This window comes from Hyaena hyaena, unplaced genomic scaffold (genome assembly GCF_003009895.1).
Source record: "Hyaena hyaena isolate Hyena2069 unplaced genomic scaffold, ASM300989v1 scaffold_222, whole genome shotgun sequence".
Lineage (NCBI taxonomy): Eukaryota > Metazoa > Chordata > Mammalia > Carnivora > Hyaenidae > Hyaena > Hyaena hyaena.
The window spans coordinates 1,625,105-1,641,675 of record NW_024080855.1 but is presented as its reverse complement, the minus strand read 5'-3'; the positions used below and the strand labels follow the sequence as shown (position 1 = coordinate 1,641,675).

Genomic DNA, 16,571 nt, shown 5'->3' with positions numbered 1-16,571 from the left:
ATTTGACACAAGTCATAAATATGGAAAAAGAAGACATAAAAATGGCCAATAAATACACAAAAATGTGCTTTTTCAGGCAGAGAAATGTAAACCTTATAAAAATTAGGTGCCATTTATGTGCCTAGGCGACTGACAAATATAAAATTGATTGATAATATGCAGTGTTAGTGAGGGCATAGAGAAAGGTTTTCTCACATACCTTTGGTGGGATTTTAAATAGGTAAGATGATTTGGAGGGCTTTTTGGCAATATCTATGAATATTTTGAATGCACATACCTTTGACCCAGCCATTCCACCTTCTAGGGACTCCTACGAAGGTACTCAAGCCCCAAAAGATCCGTACACAAGCTGACATGCTGTTGAGATACATGAGTTTACCATCAGGAGGAGCTCCTTCGAATTGGATGGTACACGTGTTCTCTCAATTGTTAAATATTTCAAATATAATTGGATTATCTTTTTGTGCTTAGGTACAAATAAATTGTTTCAACACTCATCACTAAACAAATTGTTACTTAAATGAAAAAAGCATTGCAGAATATCATTCTTGTTTGGATCATTGACCAGGGGTCAGAATGACAGGACAAATTATGTCATTTCCCCAGACTCCAACAACTTCCTCTGTCAGATGGGGTAATAACAAGGAGTCTTAAGGTTGTTTTCAGGAATAAGTAAGACTAAATAGGTGAAGTGTGTACATACTCCCTGGCATGTTATATACAATAAATGATTGTATTATTTTTATTAATGATTCTTAACAGTCTCAATTTCATTTTTCTTTCTTCCTTCTTTCCTCTCTTTCTTTCTTTTTCTCAAAGTAAGCTCTCTACTCAATGTGGGGCTCGAATTCACGACCCTGAGATCAGGAGTCACATGCTCTACTGACTGAGCCAGTCAGGTGCACCCCTTTTCAGCCTCATTTTCATGCATTATTTTGTTTAATAAATATTTATTGGGTACCTATGATGTGTGAGGCATTGTGCTCAGTGCATTAAGGTTTAACAATGAGCATATAGTTTAGTAAGGGAATCAGAGGAAAATAAACAAGTTAACAGTCAAATAAACAAAATAATTAAAAACTATGGCTATGGGAGAAGTAAAGAAATGGCTGAGCTTAGATCTGTGGTTCTCAAACAGAGGTAATCCCTGCCTCCTCCCTTCTTCCACACCATTTCCATCCCCTCTGGAGGACATCTGGCAATGTCTAGAGATGTTTTTATTTGTCACAATTTGGTGGGGAGGGTATTACAAGCAAGTGTTGGTTAGTGGCCAGGGATGCTGCTTAACAATGCACAGGTCAGCCGCCACAACAAAGAATTATCCAACCCTAAATATTAACAGGGCTGTGGTTGAGAAACCCTGAACTAGATGGGGAGGGCAAGCAGTCACAGAAGACTTCTCTGACGTGACATTTAGGCCCAATTTTTACTGGTGCAAAACAGCCAGACTTGCAGCAGAGTGCTGCAGGCCCAGCCCAAGCAGAGGGGACTTGAAAACAACAGGTACAACAGTGTACGTATTATACATGTGTGTCTGTGGGGAGTGAAGGGGACAATTAAGAGATCTCTTATGTTTCACTCTGTATGGCTTTCTTATTGAGAATACTTTGTTTTTAATTTAAAAATGGGGAAAAGGGGAGAAAAGTACAGAAAGCAGGCAGGTTGGAAGACTGCCTCTTGTAAAACTATAGATAGATTTAAAAGAAGGGGGAGATTTTAGAGCAACCCCAGTCCCGGTCAGGAGGCCCCGGTGTGTAATCTGTGGTTAGTCTCTGCTTTTCACCCCTCCAATGAATGACAGAGATCACCTGATTTAAAGCCAAATAATCTATGTCCAACACTTGCTTTTATACCTTTTAGTTCTGTTACATTTGCTGTTACTTAACTTGACTATAAAGGGGTAAAAAAAATAACCCACTTACAGTTTGTGTATTAAGCAAGATAATTTAAATAAGTGTTCTGGGGTGCCTGGGTGGCTCAGCCGGGTGAGTGTCCCATTCTTCGTTTCAGTTCAGGTCATAGATCTCGTGGTTCATGAGTTCGAGCCCCACTTTGGGTTCTGCGCTGACAGTGCTGAGACTGCTTGAGATTCTCTCTCTGTCCCTCCCCTGTTCACTCTCTCTCTCTCAAAAAAATAAACTTAAAAAAAAAAAAGTATTTCATAAACTGGAAAACACAATACAGATCCATGCTGTTGAGAATAAGGGGGGAAATTTGTGCTCCACAAATAATCTTTTTGTTTGCTCTGTCCCCTTGATTCCAAACCCTCTGTAAGTAGTGAGCAATATGGACTAGACTAGAGAGGGGAAAAGACTGAGAAAGGAAGTGCAAGCCAGGAGAAAAGTGATTACAAACCAACGTAGTAGCACCAGTTTTACATTATTCATGTAACCTAGGCGAAGAGAGTAATCCTGACGGATAAAATCACAAGATAGTTGTAACCCAGGCCCTTGAAAAGACAATGGCCAGCTTCTCCTTAAGCAGCCCAAGACCCTCTGACCTGAGATGTGAAACGATGATTATAGAATGCTCATGCCCCGTCTGGAGCCCTGTAGTCGCATACTTTATAAAAGTATCTGTTCCCCAGAGACTAGAAGCAAATGTGAGTCACCATTCTTGCTGGAGGGAAACTTGCTCCATCAATGGTTGTCCAGTAGATGAATGAAGTAAATACATTCTCTGATCACTCGACAGACCTGGTATGGACATAAAAAATAACTGCACATATTGACACACTTTCCTGGTTTCTAAGTTTCTTTCTCAGTTTTTGTCTTTGAAGGTCTGCAGGCTGTGAAAAGTAACTTACACAACTCGGTGTGTTTTCTTGGCCTTGAGGCAGTTTCAAAGGATAGGATGACACCAAATGGAACTATGTGTGCCTGGAGGGAAAACATAAATAATGGTGAAAAATGTGTATCTGCAGCCTTCTCCAGCATGAGGCACTTTCTCACTTTTACTCACATAATTTTCCAATTTAACATGCATATGAATTCAGCCAACAATAGGCAGCAAAAGCGAATCCATATCATTTCCTTTAGCACTGAAAAGAAACTCAAAAGTCCCTGGAACGGTTTTATAGAGAGGCCTTGCCTAGGACATTAAAGGACTGACAGAGCCAGAATGGAAACTTGTTTTTCCACCTTGAGAAAAGCAAATAAACAAAAAATACCGTAAGCAATTGCTGGTTTTTCCGAGCCCACTCTTTTGGGCTGTTTTTCTTCCCTGTGTTATGCAGACTCCGGGCACTTTCTTCCCAGAATGCAACAATCCAAAGCTCCAAACAAGTTTGGGACCGGCCTTGTGGTGGGGGTGGGGGTGGGGGTGGGGGTGGGGGTGGGGGTGGTCGTGGGGGGTAAGGGTCGGAGGATCCACTGGAGAGCCACCACCCGGAATGGTGCCGGTGTTCCTCTTGGGAGCTTTTCTCCGTATTTAATAACAGCTTTGATAGGATTTGCTCGAGCATTGGCCGGATCAAGCTGGACCTCCAGCAAGAAAGTTTAAAGTTCGACTCTTTTTCTTCGCATTTGAAAGAGGCTTTTAATGCTCCCCGCCCCTCCCCCTTCCCCTGTAAAGTTTGCTTTCTACCTATAAAGTCGCTTCATCTCTCGGTTTCCATCCCGGTTGCCTGAGAATCGCAGTAATTAGCCAAGTTCACTTCGACGAGGAAAAAGATACCTTTGTGTACCTAATGAGAGCCACCGCGTGGCCAACGATCACCACGCAGACGGAAACATTTTTGTCCCGGGCTTCTGTAAGCGGGGAGGGGGAGGGCTAAGCCGACCCGAAGGCGTGTTTTGCTGAGTGGCTTCGAAAGCGGCCGAGGCAGCCGAAGCAGCTTTCGAAGTTAGCAAACAAAGCGTCTCCCCAGTAACCGCCCGGTTGCAGACGAGGCTCCTGCCACTCAGACCGCGGAGCCGCAGCGTCGGCCGGCCCCCGGCTCCTCCTCCCTGCGTCTCTCCTCCCTCCTCTCCAGTTCCCCAACGGATACCGGCCACCAATCCCAGCCACAAACAACCCTTCAAATGCTGGGACGCGGCGGCCCTCTAACGGGCGGCCTCCGGCTCGCTCCCCGCCCCACATCTGTCCCGCACTCGGGCGCAGCAGCTGATTCATCTCCAGCCAGGCCCGGGGAAGGAACTGCGCTCCAGCAAGTTGCAGAGTAGCTTCCAGGCTGGTGGTTTCCCCCAGGACCATGCTTCCCCCACTCTGCCGTTTTAGATGTGTGTTCTCATAGGTGCCGAGCAGTCGGCAAACCACAGAAGAAGAGAAAAAAAAAAAAATCAGAAGGTTACTGCCTTCTTAGAATGACGCTTCTTTCCTTGTTTATTCATTTTAAGTCCTGTAATTGGTAAAACCACCCAAGTTTTGTAAACTCTGGCCTTAATTCACTCTCGAGGCGGGGGTGTCTTTTTTTGGGAAGGCGAGTGGGTGGGAGGCTGGCTTTAATTTTCAGTGTGATGCTAAAACAGAGGCTCCAAAGTCTAGTTAGTCATCGTTTGGCTGCCTCAGTCCTCCTCGGGTTTAACCTTATTTCCACGGAGCTTTTCCTGCCGGCTTCTCCATCGAGGTTGCAAAACAAAAACAGCACAGAGCCGAAACTGGAGGCTGACTCCGGCGCTGACGTCTCTGCTAGGTTTATTCACGGTTGTGTGTGTGTGTGTGCTTTTTTTTTTTTTAACTGATGGGGAAAGTCAGGCATGCGACCGTTCGTTTACTTCAAAACAACGGGACACACACGCGAAAACTAGACCCAGCGGAGAGGGCGGGGAGGGGGCAGGCGTTTGAGATCAGCCAAACAGCATCTGGTCTTTTAAAAGGGTAATCTCATCAAGGAACTCCTGTTGGAGTCCCAACTCTCAACCAAAATAAACTAACAGGAACATGTGTTTGCTCAATGGCTAGTTTCTGTTTGAAATACCCGAGGGGAGAAATGGTCCCCTAACAGGGTTGAAGTCCTAAAAGTAGACTGTTTAACGGAAACAGATGAGCAGCCCCAGCGTGGTCGCCCCCTTTCCTTAAAGGCGGCAGCTGCTGGGGTCCGAGGATAGGCGTTTCAGGCCGAGTCGCGGGCGGGCGGGCGGGCGCCCGGGCAGTCCCCAGGCTGAGACTTTTAAAGAGCATGTGAGCATGACAAGTGTCTGTCCGCAACGTGTTAGGTTTTGAAACTGCCTAGCAATCCATTCCGGAACTCGCAGCTTTAGCCCCGGGTAACAGACATTCGCCTGGGGTGTCTGTGTCTCACTCTCCTCCCCTAATTGCCCCCCACCCCCACCCCACCCCGCCGTCTCTGTGGGAGGAAGAGCCCCAGGAGGAGCAGGGTGCGCCGCGCCGCGCCCGCGTGTCAATGGCAGCCGCGCATTCTGGAAGAAGTTGGTTCTTGTCCTGAATACTTTTCCTACGGTGCCCCGCCCCTTGAATCAGAAGCAGCTGTCTTCTCCTCGCGGCTAGAGAGGGGACGGTGGAGTTTGGGGCAGCTGTCAAAAACGAGAGGGAAGCCTTTTCTTCCCTGAGGTGGAGGAGGGGGGCAGCCTTTTTCCATCTGTTGCAATTTCCTAACCAAACGCACCCTCGCCTGCCCAAGGAAGAAAGGCCCAAAGGAGAAACCCGGGCGCTCGGCTGGTGCCGCCGCCGCCGAGCGAGGGATGCGGGCGGCGAGCGCGCAGCAGGGAGGAAGGCTCGGGTTTCTGGGCTCAGCCGCCCCCACGAGGGACGGGTGACAGCGGCCGGCCAGGCGCGGCGTGGGGCGGCGCGGCCCGGGCGCTCGGTGCCGGCCTCCCTGCCTGGAAGGTGCGGGGGAGGGGCGGAGGAGCGGCTGGGCGGGCGGGGGACGGGGCGGGCGGCTGGGGGCGGAGGCAGGACCTCCTGTACCTTCCCTCTTCGCCTCTCTCACTCTGACAGCGCCGAGGTACGCCGAGCAGGAGCGGGGAACAAAGGAGAGGAGTGGGGAGGGGAGCGAGTGGGGCGAAGGAGAGCCCCCCCGGACGACTGCCTGAAGATCCCGGCAGGAGGAAGCCCAAGTGTCACTTGAATTCCACCCTAGGAGCGAGCGCCCGAGATCCGAGCGCCTTGATCAGCAATAACGGCTGAGCGCGTCCTGTAAGTTACGGGAGAGTCGGCCGGGAAGGAGGACAATCGCTTGCCCCCTCCGTCCCCGCTCCTGGCCCCTCGAGACCCCAGCATCGCCTAGCGCTGGAAGGGGAGCTCCAGAATGAAAAGCAAGAAAGGTAAGACTCCACGGGCTGTGCGCGCCGCGGGCGCGGGTCCGAGGAAACGTGCTCGCGGGGCCCCGCCAGGCTGGGGGCGAGAGTGACTTGGTGGACTTTTCAGCCCGGGGCTCACAGGCAGGAACCGCGGCCGTTCTCTTTGTTGAGACTGCGTCCGACATGGCAGTTGCTGTTTTCCTTCTAGACACAACACGAGGGGCTGTTGTGGGGAGACGGGCCTCTCCACGCTGCTGGCACGTTGTCAAGAAACACGCTCAGCGCCTTGTTTGTGCGCCTCCAAGTTTCATTGTCTCAGCCGCCACCCCACGCTCCGCGGAGCCGCCGCGTGGCTTCTCGCTTGCTCTAGTGCGCGGGGGTGTGGGCCCGGGTCGGGGGGACCCCCGCCCCGATTCTCCCGAGCTGGGCCCGGGGCGGTCGCGACCACCGAGCGGCGGCGCCTTTGTCTGAAAGTTGGACTCTGGGGCCCCCACTCCCTCCCAGCCGGGCCCCGGGCACCCTTTTCGCTGGGGATGGGGTGTTTTCACAATCGCAGAATGCGACTCTGGCCCCCAAACCGCTCTCGGGCGTCCATAGCTTTGGGAAGTTCGACTTTTAAAAACTCCCAGCCTCTCAAAGTTTTCCCACGATGAATTTGGGGCAAGATGAAGAGTTAGGACTGAGGGCAAGCAGCTTAAAGCGGCGTGTGGTCAGAACGAGTCCAAGTGTGACAAGCAGGCTTGGTTGTAAGTGCACAGAGTGAGTCTGTCATTGTTTCCACGAAGCGTCCTGGAAGCGTTACAACTAAAACTTGCCGTCAATCTGGTTTAAAAACAAAATACACAGAAAGAAAGAAAGAGAAAAAAAAAAAAACCCACCGGCCCGAAAGGTCAAAGAATGTTAACTCCCTTTTGAAGTTAACTTTTGAGTTCCTGGCTGGGAGGTACCCCGAACGTTCCGTGGTGAGCCAGAGTTGGCTTTTCTGTTGTGATTTATGTGGAGTGGTTCAAAACAGAAGTTAATCGCTCAGGGAAGCCAGCGCAGGGGCGGGTTGGGGGGGGGGGCGCTGCTGCGCATGCCCAGGAACGTCCCCGAGTTTTTGTAACTCACATTCTTTCAGACTAGTGCAGCGGATACAGTGAAAACCCAATATCGTTGGGGGCCAGGCTCCAACCCGAGGGTGCCCTCGGCCACGTTTTCATCTTGGTGTTCTGTGACTCTGCATGCCGGGCTGGTGGCTTCCAAACACGCGGAGCTTCCCAACCCGTGCGTTCCCAGCTAGAGTAAAATTGAACGTCAGAACCCGGGGCATGTAGAGTGGTTGGTGGTAGGACTCCCAGCGTCCGCTCTGCGGGAGACCGTGAGAACGTGGGTGCTTACAGGTTCAGATGTTTAACGCGACTCGGTGAGAAACGCGCGCGGGGAGCGTCCAAGGTGGTGTCTGGAAGGCTGTGTCACCTCGCCAAGGACTGCTGGGTCTAGATCCCTAACTGGGAGGCGTTCTCCCTCTCCCGGTGGAACTGACGGGAGTCACTGGGGGGTTTTGTTTTGGAAAAGTGATTCTTGTGAGCCGAAAGCAAAGATGGGCGTCCGCCGGGGGCGGGCTTCCCCCCCCCCCTTTGTTCGGGCCCCGGCGGCGAAGGTGTTGAGCAGCCTGGCGGGGTACCCTCCCGCGGCTCTCCTCGTCCCCCCATCCCCGGAGCCCCCCCTCGGATGCCTCCCGCCCCCCCCCCCCTTGCGCCCCCAGCAGAGAAACGAGGCTGGGAATGTTAGGGGTCAGCGGCCCCGGGCGCGCGAGGTCCTGCTACTGAGCACCGGCTCACGGAAACAATGCAAGGTGACGTGTTGGAGGGGAAACTTTGCGACTGGTTCCGAGCTCGTGCGGGGGAGCCGGGACTGCTGAGATTGCCCGGTTTCTTTCCCTTTTTAGGTTTTCCCGGCAAACCCTAGGAGGGTGGGCAGACCCCTCAGAATGTTGAGCTTCACCGCCGCGTTTCTTAGTTTCTTCTTGTAATCTGAAACTCCTGAAGCACGCCGGTTGTGCAGTTGCAGGGGCCGATTTCGGTTGGGGTGAGGAACTCGCAAGAACAAAAGCTCCCTGGCCGTCCTCCCTCCCCGGCTCCTCCCTCTCCTCTGGTCCTCCTCCGTGCTGCCTCCCCGCCCCCTTCCTAAAACGACCTCGGAGGGGGCCCGCGTTCCGGGGGTGCTCCGCCCGGACCCGGGAAGAAATCGGTGCCGCCTGGCTCGTGGAGTTGGACTATTGTCTGTTTTAGAAAAGTCTATGAAAGTCTGTTCAAGTTTTCTTGAGAACAAAAGCACCTTAAACTCCATCTCAGAGCCGGGGATTTGGTCCTGGTTGGTGATAATAGTATCTCGTCTTTAGAAAGCTGAGGATGCCAAAAAGGTCTCCTCACCCAGCAAATAGCTTCAAAATAAGCAAAGACGATTCAGCGAGGAAAGTCCCCGACGTCTTTTTGCGCCTAGTTTCTGACAATTTGGAATTCCTGCTTTAGACCTGCTCAGGGCTGGCTGGGTCCAACCCGGCGCACCTTGGAGCCTGTGCCTCGGGTTGTTGGAACTAGGCTTCCTGCGGCATCTCCTGTGAGATATTCTAATCAGGAGACTTGTTAGGTTACGTTTCCTGTTTCCTAGTTGTACGCTTGAACTTTTCCTTCGATTATTCCTATTTCTAGATCCTTCTCTAGCCTCTTCTAGATATTTTTAAAAGTCCAAACTTCACAATCACTGTCTCTGGCCTTCTCTCGCCCACCCCCCCACTCCCAGTTCCTAATAAGAAAAGATTGATTTTTCAGAGCTGTGGGATCCATAGGCCATCTTGTGGCTTTCAAAACATTTCCTTGTATGTGGATGGAGTAAGAGGCCTGTGATCCCCCTCCCCCACCACCACATTTTTTAAAGTGTAAGCAGAGCAGGACCTTTGGAAACAGGCGGTAACCGGGAAACTTTTCAAAAGCTCTGTTACAATAGGAAATGAGTAACGTGGAAAAGTCTTTTTGTTTTTCCAAGCGGAGCCACAATCCGGAGGGAGAGTTTTAATGAAAACAGTCCTGACAGCAGCAAGCGTGGTTTGCTGCCCTGAAATATCAGCTGGTGTGGCCAAGGAGCTCAAGTCTTAACTTCCTGTTACTTCAGCTTTTGTGCACATATTGGAAATATTTGTTAAGAGGGCCAGAGGCCTGGCATTCATTTATTTAAATGAACTGAGAACAGAGTAAAGTCGCACTGTAGTTTAGCGTTGCTTAACTGAAACCTGCTTTTGTGTGTCACTAACCCATTCTGAAGGATCAGGCTTCTTGTCAAACTAAACAAGCAGATCAAAGGGCAGGCTTCAGGGTTTTTTTGTTTGTTTGTCTCAGACTCTTTGTTATTATCAACTTACAGTTGGGAATTCACTGTTCAATGAGCAAATTTTCACACCTTTTCTGGTTTAAAAGCGGGGGAGGCGGATTATAGCCTCCAAGAGAGTGTCTGGCTTTTCAGACGTTGAAGAGTTTAAACAAATTGCGTTATTTAAATTTGCCTCAGTCATTCAATTACTTGACACATGTTTAAAAAGTTAGATTGCTTTATTCATCAAAGTAAATGTAAAACAGGAACTCATTTATAATTTAATTTTTTTTATTAATAGCTCTTTACCCAAATTTCAATAAAGGTTTTAAAAGTCGCTCATCTCCTCCACAGTGAAAGCAGTTTCAGTTTTAAATGTGCCTCTTTTTTTTTTTTTTTAAGCAGTTTAATCTTCTGGGAAGGGGAACATCAAATACACTGCGGTTAAAATTTAGGATTCTTGTGTGGTTTATTGATAGCCGGATGTTAAGCCTTGAGCTAAAGTGAATTTGCAAGATCATCCTACTCTTTTGTTACAACTTGCTTTACTTTGTCTTTGGAAGGTTCCTGCCTTTTCTGTGGACACTCCCTCCAGCACCTTCTGCCCCCTGCAGTCCAAAACTAAAAACATGTCACCAAGTAAAGTCAGACTCGATTAACTGTGTGCTAGCTCATAAACAAATCTTTGAATGAGTAGCTTTTGAGTGTTAAAATACTTCAAAAGAATGGGTTAAAAAATTTTTTTAATGCGTCAAATGGTTTATCACTATGTGGAACATTCTGTCTTTATTTTTTATCAAGGCAAACCAGTCTGAATTGCATCTACAAAATCCAGAATGCGTACCTTTACATTTCATGTTATTTTAATTTCCTTTATATAGAAATACTGGTATTTTCAAGCATGGCATGCTTTTCCATTTTAAAAATTCTAGATTGTTTTCAAAACAGAATTCTCAGCCATTCAGAGTTGCCAGTTGTGGTTTTGAAAGGGGTTTGTGGAATTTGTAATTTAAGTTTTTTGAAGTTTCAAAATTATGTTGAAATGTTAAGGGCCAGATGTGAATTTTAGTTGACCCCAGTCTATCATATGTGATGCAAATATTCTCTATGGCTTGTAATTCTTAAAATTTCTGGTAGGATTAAAGTACTTACAACGGAGAGTGTCCTCTGGGGGTTACTATTCCATTTTCTTTGTCATGTAATCATTTAAGACTGAACTCTACTTATTGGTATGTAGTAATCTAGATTCCGATTAAACTGACCATTGAAATTTATAGGAATTTAAAAATGTAATCTGTCTTAAGCATCTTTTGACCTCTTACTCAAGTACTAATCGTAGAAAAATATTTTTGTGTAATGAAACTGAAAGCTTCCATGGTTGGTTGTATTTAGTAAAAGGTTGGCCAATACTGTCCATTAAAAGTAGGCCCCTAAGTTTTGAAGAAATGTAGGTAGCAATGAAAAAGACATGACTGGAGTTGGCAGAAAATGTTGACGTATATTTTGCCTTTAGAATACCAACTGGGTTGTGTGTGATATTTTTTCTCCCCTCCTTATATCCATGGAAAAAATGCATCACTCTGCCCTTTTATGTCAACGCTTCAATGGAAGAAGGAGTAAGAATAGCATTTAAAATGTTCATTAGGACACTTGGATTATCTTTCCTAAGTCAGCAATGACCTCAGAGAAAGTGGCTAGACACATTCCATCTGCTCTAACACCTTTCCTGTTTCTCGTGTGACAAACCATTGAGCGTAGCTCTGTCTCTGCTTTCACCAGACTTTTCTGCGCATCATTCGAAAGGAATGTGAGAAGTTAAATTCTACAGGAAACTGGGTATAAAAGGGCATCTGACAATTGGTGGAGAATCTATACTGTGCCACTAGTCAAGTCACTCTTGAGGCTTTGACATGTGCTCAGATATTTCGAGACGGAAGACACTGGTCCTTTGCTTGTCTCTTGGCAGTTGAGAAAACGTGGTTACACACTCAGTGGCCAAGAGATAAGCTTTTACTGTAGGTGCTACTCCTAGAAAAGCGGTTGATGGTTGGCCTTTGTCCTTTACCAGGTGTTGTGGTAGCTTCGGGCAGTGAGACGGAGGATGATGACAACATGGACATCCCCCTGGACCTTTCTTCCTCTGCTGGTGCGGGCAAGAGAAGGCGCAGGGGCAACCTGCCCAAAGAGTCTGTTCAGATTCTCCGCGACTGGCTGTATGAGCACCGATACAACGCCTATCCCTCCGAGCAAGAAAAAGCATTACTGTCCCAACAAACACACCTGTCTACACTACAGGTAAGGTAAAAAAGAACAGGAGGTGTATGCACATGGGTTGTCTCTTCTCCTTTCCAAAGTCCTTTTACAGCATTCCTGCATATCAGATCACGAAATGCCTCTCCACCCAAAACGAAAAAAAAGAAGGAATATGTTTTTGGTGCTGAAAGCTAATAACTGGCTATTTAGAGAAACAGAAACCACTTGACAGTCATCTGTCAAATAACGTTTCCTTTAATGCCTAAAAGAGCCTTCTTTTATGCAGCAAACATAAAGAAGAGGTTAAATCTGCCTCTATTGCCCAGGAAACTGGTTTGATATTTAAACAAGGACAGACTTCAGTGAGGTAATTCATGTTATGTCTGTTGACACAGTCATTTGAACTGGGAAAAATCAGTAACTGGGAGGAGTGGCCTTTTTCATACAGGAAAAGTTTTCCTGTAGTTGATTAACTTAAATGCTGGGGCAGTATGTAATAGGTTAGTTCTGGGGGATCGTTAAAGGGTAAACTTCCCTCCCTGAAATCATTTTTAGACATTTGAGAATTTTTATCCTTTTCTTCCTCCTGAAAAGGCTTAAGGATGATGGGATGAAAAAGGGAATTTGTATTCGAAAAGGAAGAGGTTTATGGCAGGAAGCAGCTCTCTTTCTTGGTTGCGCTCAAATACCTAGTAACTTTGGAAGTTCCGATTTAAGCCTTTTCATGCCTTCTTTAATGCAAAGAGAGAGAGATCAATTAGGCTTCCCGCAGAAGGTTCTCAGAACGTGTTTGCTGAGTGTTAAAGCACACCCGTATGATTTCAGGTCTGTAACTGGTTCATCAACGCCCGCCGCAGGCTCCTCCCAGACATGCTGAGGAAAGATGGCAAAGATCCAAATCAGTTCACAATTTCCCGCCGTGGGGCCAAGATTTCTGAAGCGAGCTCTGTGGAGTCAGCAATGGGCATCAAAAACTTCATACCAGCTCTAGACGAGAGCCCATTTCATTCCTGTTCAGCTGGACCAAACCCAGCCCTGGGGAGGCCACTGTCCCCCAAGCCGTCTTCCCCAGGATCAATATTGGCTCGCCCATCAGTGATTTGTCATACCACTGTGACTGCATTGAAAGACGTGCCTTTCTCTCTCTGCCAGCCAGTTGGTGTGGGACAAAACACAGATATACAGCAGATAGCAGCCAGCAGCTTTACAGACACCTCCCTCATGTACCCAGAGGACACATGTAAATCCGGACCAAGTACAAATACACAGAGTGGTCTTTTCAACACTCCTCCCCCTACCCCACCGGACCTCAACCAGGATTTTAGTGGATTTCAGCTTCTAGTGGATGTTGCACTCAAACGGGCGGCAGAGATGGAGCTTCAGGCTAAACTTACAGCTTAACCCTTTTTCAAGCAAAACAGTTTTCACAAATGTTGTTATCATTGCCGGGGTGATGGCAAGAGACAAACTGCATTATTTTATATATTTTTTTATTAATATTTGCACATGGGATTGCTAAAGTGAAGCTTCCTGTTACTGAGATGTCTTCAATGGAATACAGTCATTCCAAGAACTATAAACTTCAAAAGCTACTGTAGAAACAAAGGGTTTTCTTTTTTAAATGTTTCTTGGTAGATTATTCATAATGTGAGATGGTTCCCAAGATCATGTGATTTTTCCCCCCTCTCTCTCTCTGTCTCTCTCCTTCCCTTTTTTTTTTTTTTGTTGTTGTTTTTTCCCCCCAGACTGTGCAATACTTAGAGAACCTATAGCATCTTCTCATTCCCATGTGGAACAAGATGCCCACATACTGTCTAATTAATAAATTTTCAATTTTTTTCAAACAAGTATGAATCTAGTTGATTGATGCCTTTTTTCATGACGTAATAAAATATTTTCTTTAAAATTTACTGTCATGCAGAGTATTTTATTGAGGAGGCACTTAAAAAAGGAGTAGGAATATAGCACCCCATGAGCAGGAAGTTGGGGGTAGGGTGGAGTGTGACTTAGGGGGTGTCACCAGCTCTTTGAAGAACCGTGGACAACAAGCCCCGTCTGTATAAACAGGATGTGTGATATTTACTCTTGATAGGAGGTATAAGCAGGCCCTTAAATCTTTACTTAAAAGTGCATGACAAATTGAAATGAATCATTCCATCAGTGCTTAGCTAACCACGAAATCCCTTGGTGATCTGTCCTGCATATTTGAAGACATGGCCAGTGTTAAAACAAGGCCTCGAAGTACCTGATTATGGCTTAAGTCTTCAGAAGCAAACAACCACCCAAGCAGTCCCTCAGTATTTCCCCTTTCACGTTACCCTTTAAATTAACCTTTATCAAGTGGTATGGTTATGTTAGCCTTTACATTCAGATATAGCCCTAATCTGTACTGAAATCACCTTTGAAAACCTCTTAAAGCATTTTCTAAAGTGATTAAAACAGTGGAGTTCTGTCTTCCATGGGATTGTTAGTGTATGAGGTTGGTTTTGTAAGGTCACAGTTGGTGAAAACTGGTGCCGTACACAAGTGGGGTTTGTTGGGTTAGACAATCACATATGAGGCCAGGATAGCCAGAAGGGAATTGGTGGTGTTCCATTCACTTACATGGTTGACCAGAGTTGTCACATGCCACAAAACCATTCTTTGGAGTCATGCTTAGTATGAGGTTTCTTTGTTATTACAGTCATGTTCTTTCCAGCCCTGCTCCAGCTCTGAACTGTCTAAATTTGAGGGCACATCAGAGCTTCTGTACTGTTGAAAGAATATAGAAAACCTTCCAAATTTAAGTTTGTCTAATTTTGTCAACCTATTAAGGAAATCCCTACTGTAGAAAGAGCTAAACTCAGAGGCATGTAAGTAGAAAGGAAACCTGAATCAGGAAAACTAAGAGGTGTAAAAAAAATAAGTGAGGTGAAGGTGTGGTGCTTGAACCCTCTGATAAACCATGAATGGGCTGGTGCCAGGCACCTCCAGGTCACAGGAATAGATCTAAACCAAAAAAAAAAAAAAAAAAAAAAAAAAGAAAAGAAAGAATAAAAAGTGAATAAAAGGAACGTATAAAATAAAAATGGAATGAACAAAGATGACTAAGACTCATTACCTGCTCTAACAGCTAGATCAAAGGCTGAAATTCTTTGAGTACAGATAAGAGAGACCAGCAAATCCTGAAAGACTTCCCTGGTTAAGATGTTTCATTAATCATGCTAGCTGGGGGAGACAAGGAACCATGTGAGTGATTTAAAAGAAAAAATGTCAAGGGTCAGATGAAGCCCAAAGGTTTACAAAAAAAAAAAAGACATCCTCCAAAATTGCTTTATTTGACTTTTTTCCCCCCTCTTGAGGTTGATATATATCCTGGTTGATAATAACTGGTGTGTAATCAATAAATGATTAACAAAACCAAAACAAGTAAATGTAACTGGAATGCCAAATGTAAAAGACCATATAACTTCATGTTGAAGCCAAATAGAAAGGAATTTTGTGCTTAGTGTTTACATGATCTTTTTTCATTTACTTAACTTTTTAAGCTAGTTGTGTTTTTGTGTTTAAAGTTCGTCCCTTTTAGATAGGATACTGTTGGGTTTTGCTTTTTTTAAATGTAGCTAACAATCTCTGCCTTTCACTTGGTGTGTATACTTGATTTATATTTCATTTTTTGTTTCCTTTTTAAGTTTTCATTTTAATTCCAGTTAGGTAACATACAGTGTTACATATATTTCATATAATTTTTAATATGTTTGGATTCAGTTTACCGTTTGAGTTTTTTCTCCCTGTTTCTCTTTTCCTGCCTTTCAGGTTAATTGAATATTTCTAGTGTTTCTTTTTAATTTTTCTATTGGCTTATAAGCCATACTCTTTTTTTTTTTAACGGTTGTTCTGGTGATTACAATATACATCTTTAACTTATCACAATCTATTTAGGGTTTATATTATATAACCTCGTATACAATATAGGCACTTGCAACAGTATAGTGCATTCAGTCCTTTTGTTTTATATATATATATTATAGCTAGATACATAATCTAACAGTATAATGGTCTGATTTTTGTTTTAAATAAGCCCATGTTCTTTGAAAATTAAGGGAAAAGAGAATGTATGTAGTCTTTTATATTTGTTAAATACTTATCATTTCTGGTGCTCTTCATTCCTTCCTGTGAATCCAAATGACATTATCATTTCTCTTCAGCTTAAAGAATTTCCTTGAGAACTGCTCAGGCCCACTGGTGACAAATCATCTGTTTTTGTTCATTGAAAATGACTTTTATTTTACTTTCATCGTTGAAGGACAGTTGATTTAAAGATAGAATTCTGGGTTGATGTTTTTTTCTTTTTCTTTTTCTTTTTCCATCACTTGAAAGGCATTTGTTTTCTGGCTTCCATTGTTTGGGATGATATATCAGTTGTCACTTGTGTCATTATTCTCTTGTATGTAATGTCTTTCTCTGGCTCTTTTATCTTTGTATTTCAGCACTTTGATTATGATGTGCTTAGGTATAGTTTTCTTTGTATTTGTGCTACTTGGGGTTTGTTGAACTTACTGAATCTGTAAGTTGATGTTTTGTTTTGTTTTTTACCAAATTTGAGAAATGTTGGCTATTATTTAAATTTTGTTTTCTGCTTTCTTCTCTCCGGAACATCAGTAGATTTATATTAGATCACCTAACATTGTCCTACATATCTCCAGACTCTGTTTTTCTTCGTTCTTTTATCTCTTTATTTTTCAAATTGAATAGTTTATATAAAGGTTTTTTAAAATGTTTATTTATTTG

At 45.2% G+C, this 16,571-nt stretch overlaps 2 protein-coding genes across 2 annotated transcripts in view; one reads left to right on the top strand and one right to left on the bottom strand.

Moving 5' to 3' along the window:
• LOC120239078 (leiomodin-2-like) overlaps positions 1-3,463 on the bottom strand; it is a 49,327-nt gene extending 45,864 nt beyond the window's left edge. The window contains exons 1-2 of the mRNA XM_039243188.1: positions 3,170-3,463; positions 2,807-2,879 (exon numbers count right to left, since the gene is read on the bottom strand). Of these exons, the coding sequence (XP_039099119.1) occupies positions 2,807-2,879; positions 3,170-3,463 (367 nt within the window). The remainder of the gene's footprint in view (positions 1-2,806; positions 2,880-3,169) is intronic.
• Positions 3,464-5,046: 1,583 nt separating this feature from the next.
• Positions 5,047-13,651, top strand: TGIF1 (TGFB induced factor homeobox 1). The gene is made up of 4 exons (XM_039243199.1): positions 5,047-5,787; positions 5,899-6,224; positions 11,617-11,843; positions 12,627-13,651. The coding sequence occupies exons 2-4, from the start codon at positions 6,209-6,211 to the stop codon at positions 13,200-13,202; spliced, it is 819 nt and encodes a 272-aa protein (XP_039099130.1). The 5' UTR covers positions 5,047-5,787; positions 5,899-6,208; the 3' UTR covers positions 13,203-13,651.
• Positions 13,652-16,571: the final 2,920 nt, after the last annotated feature.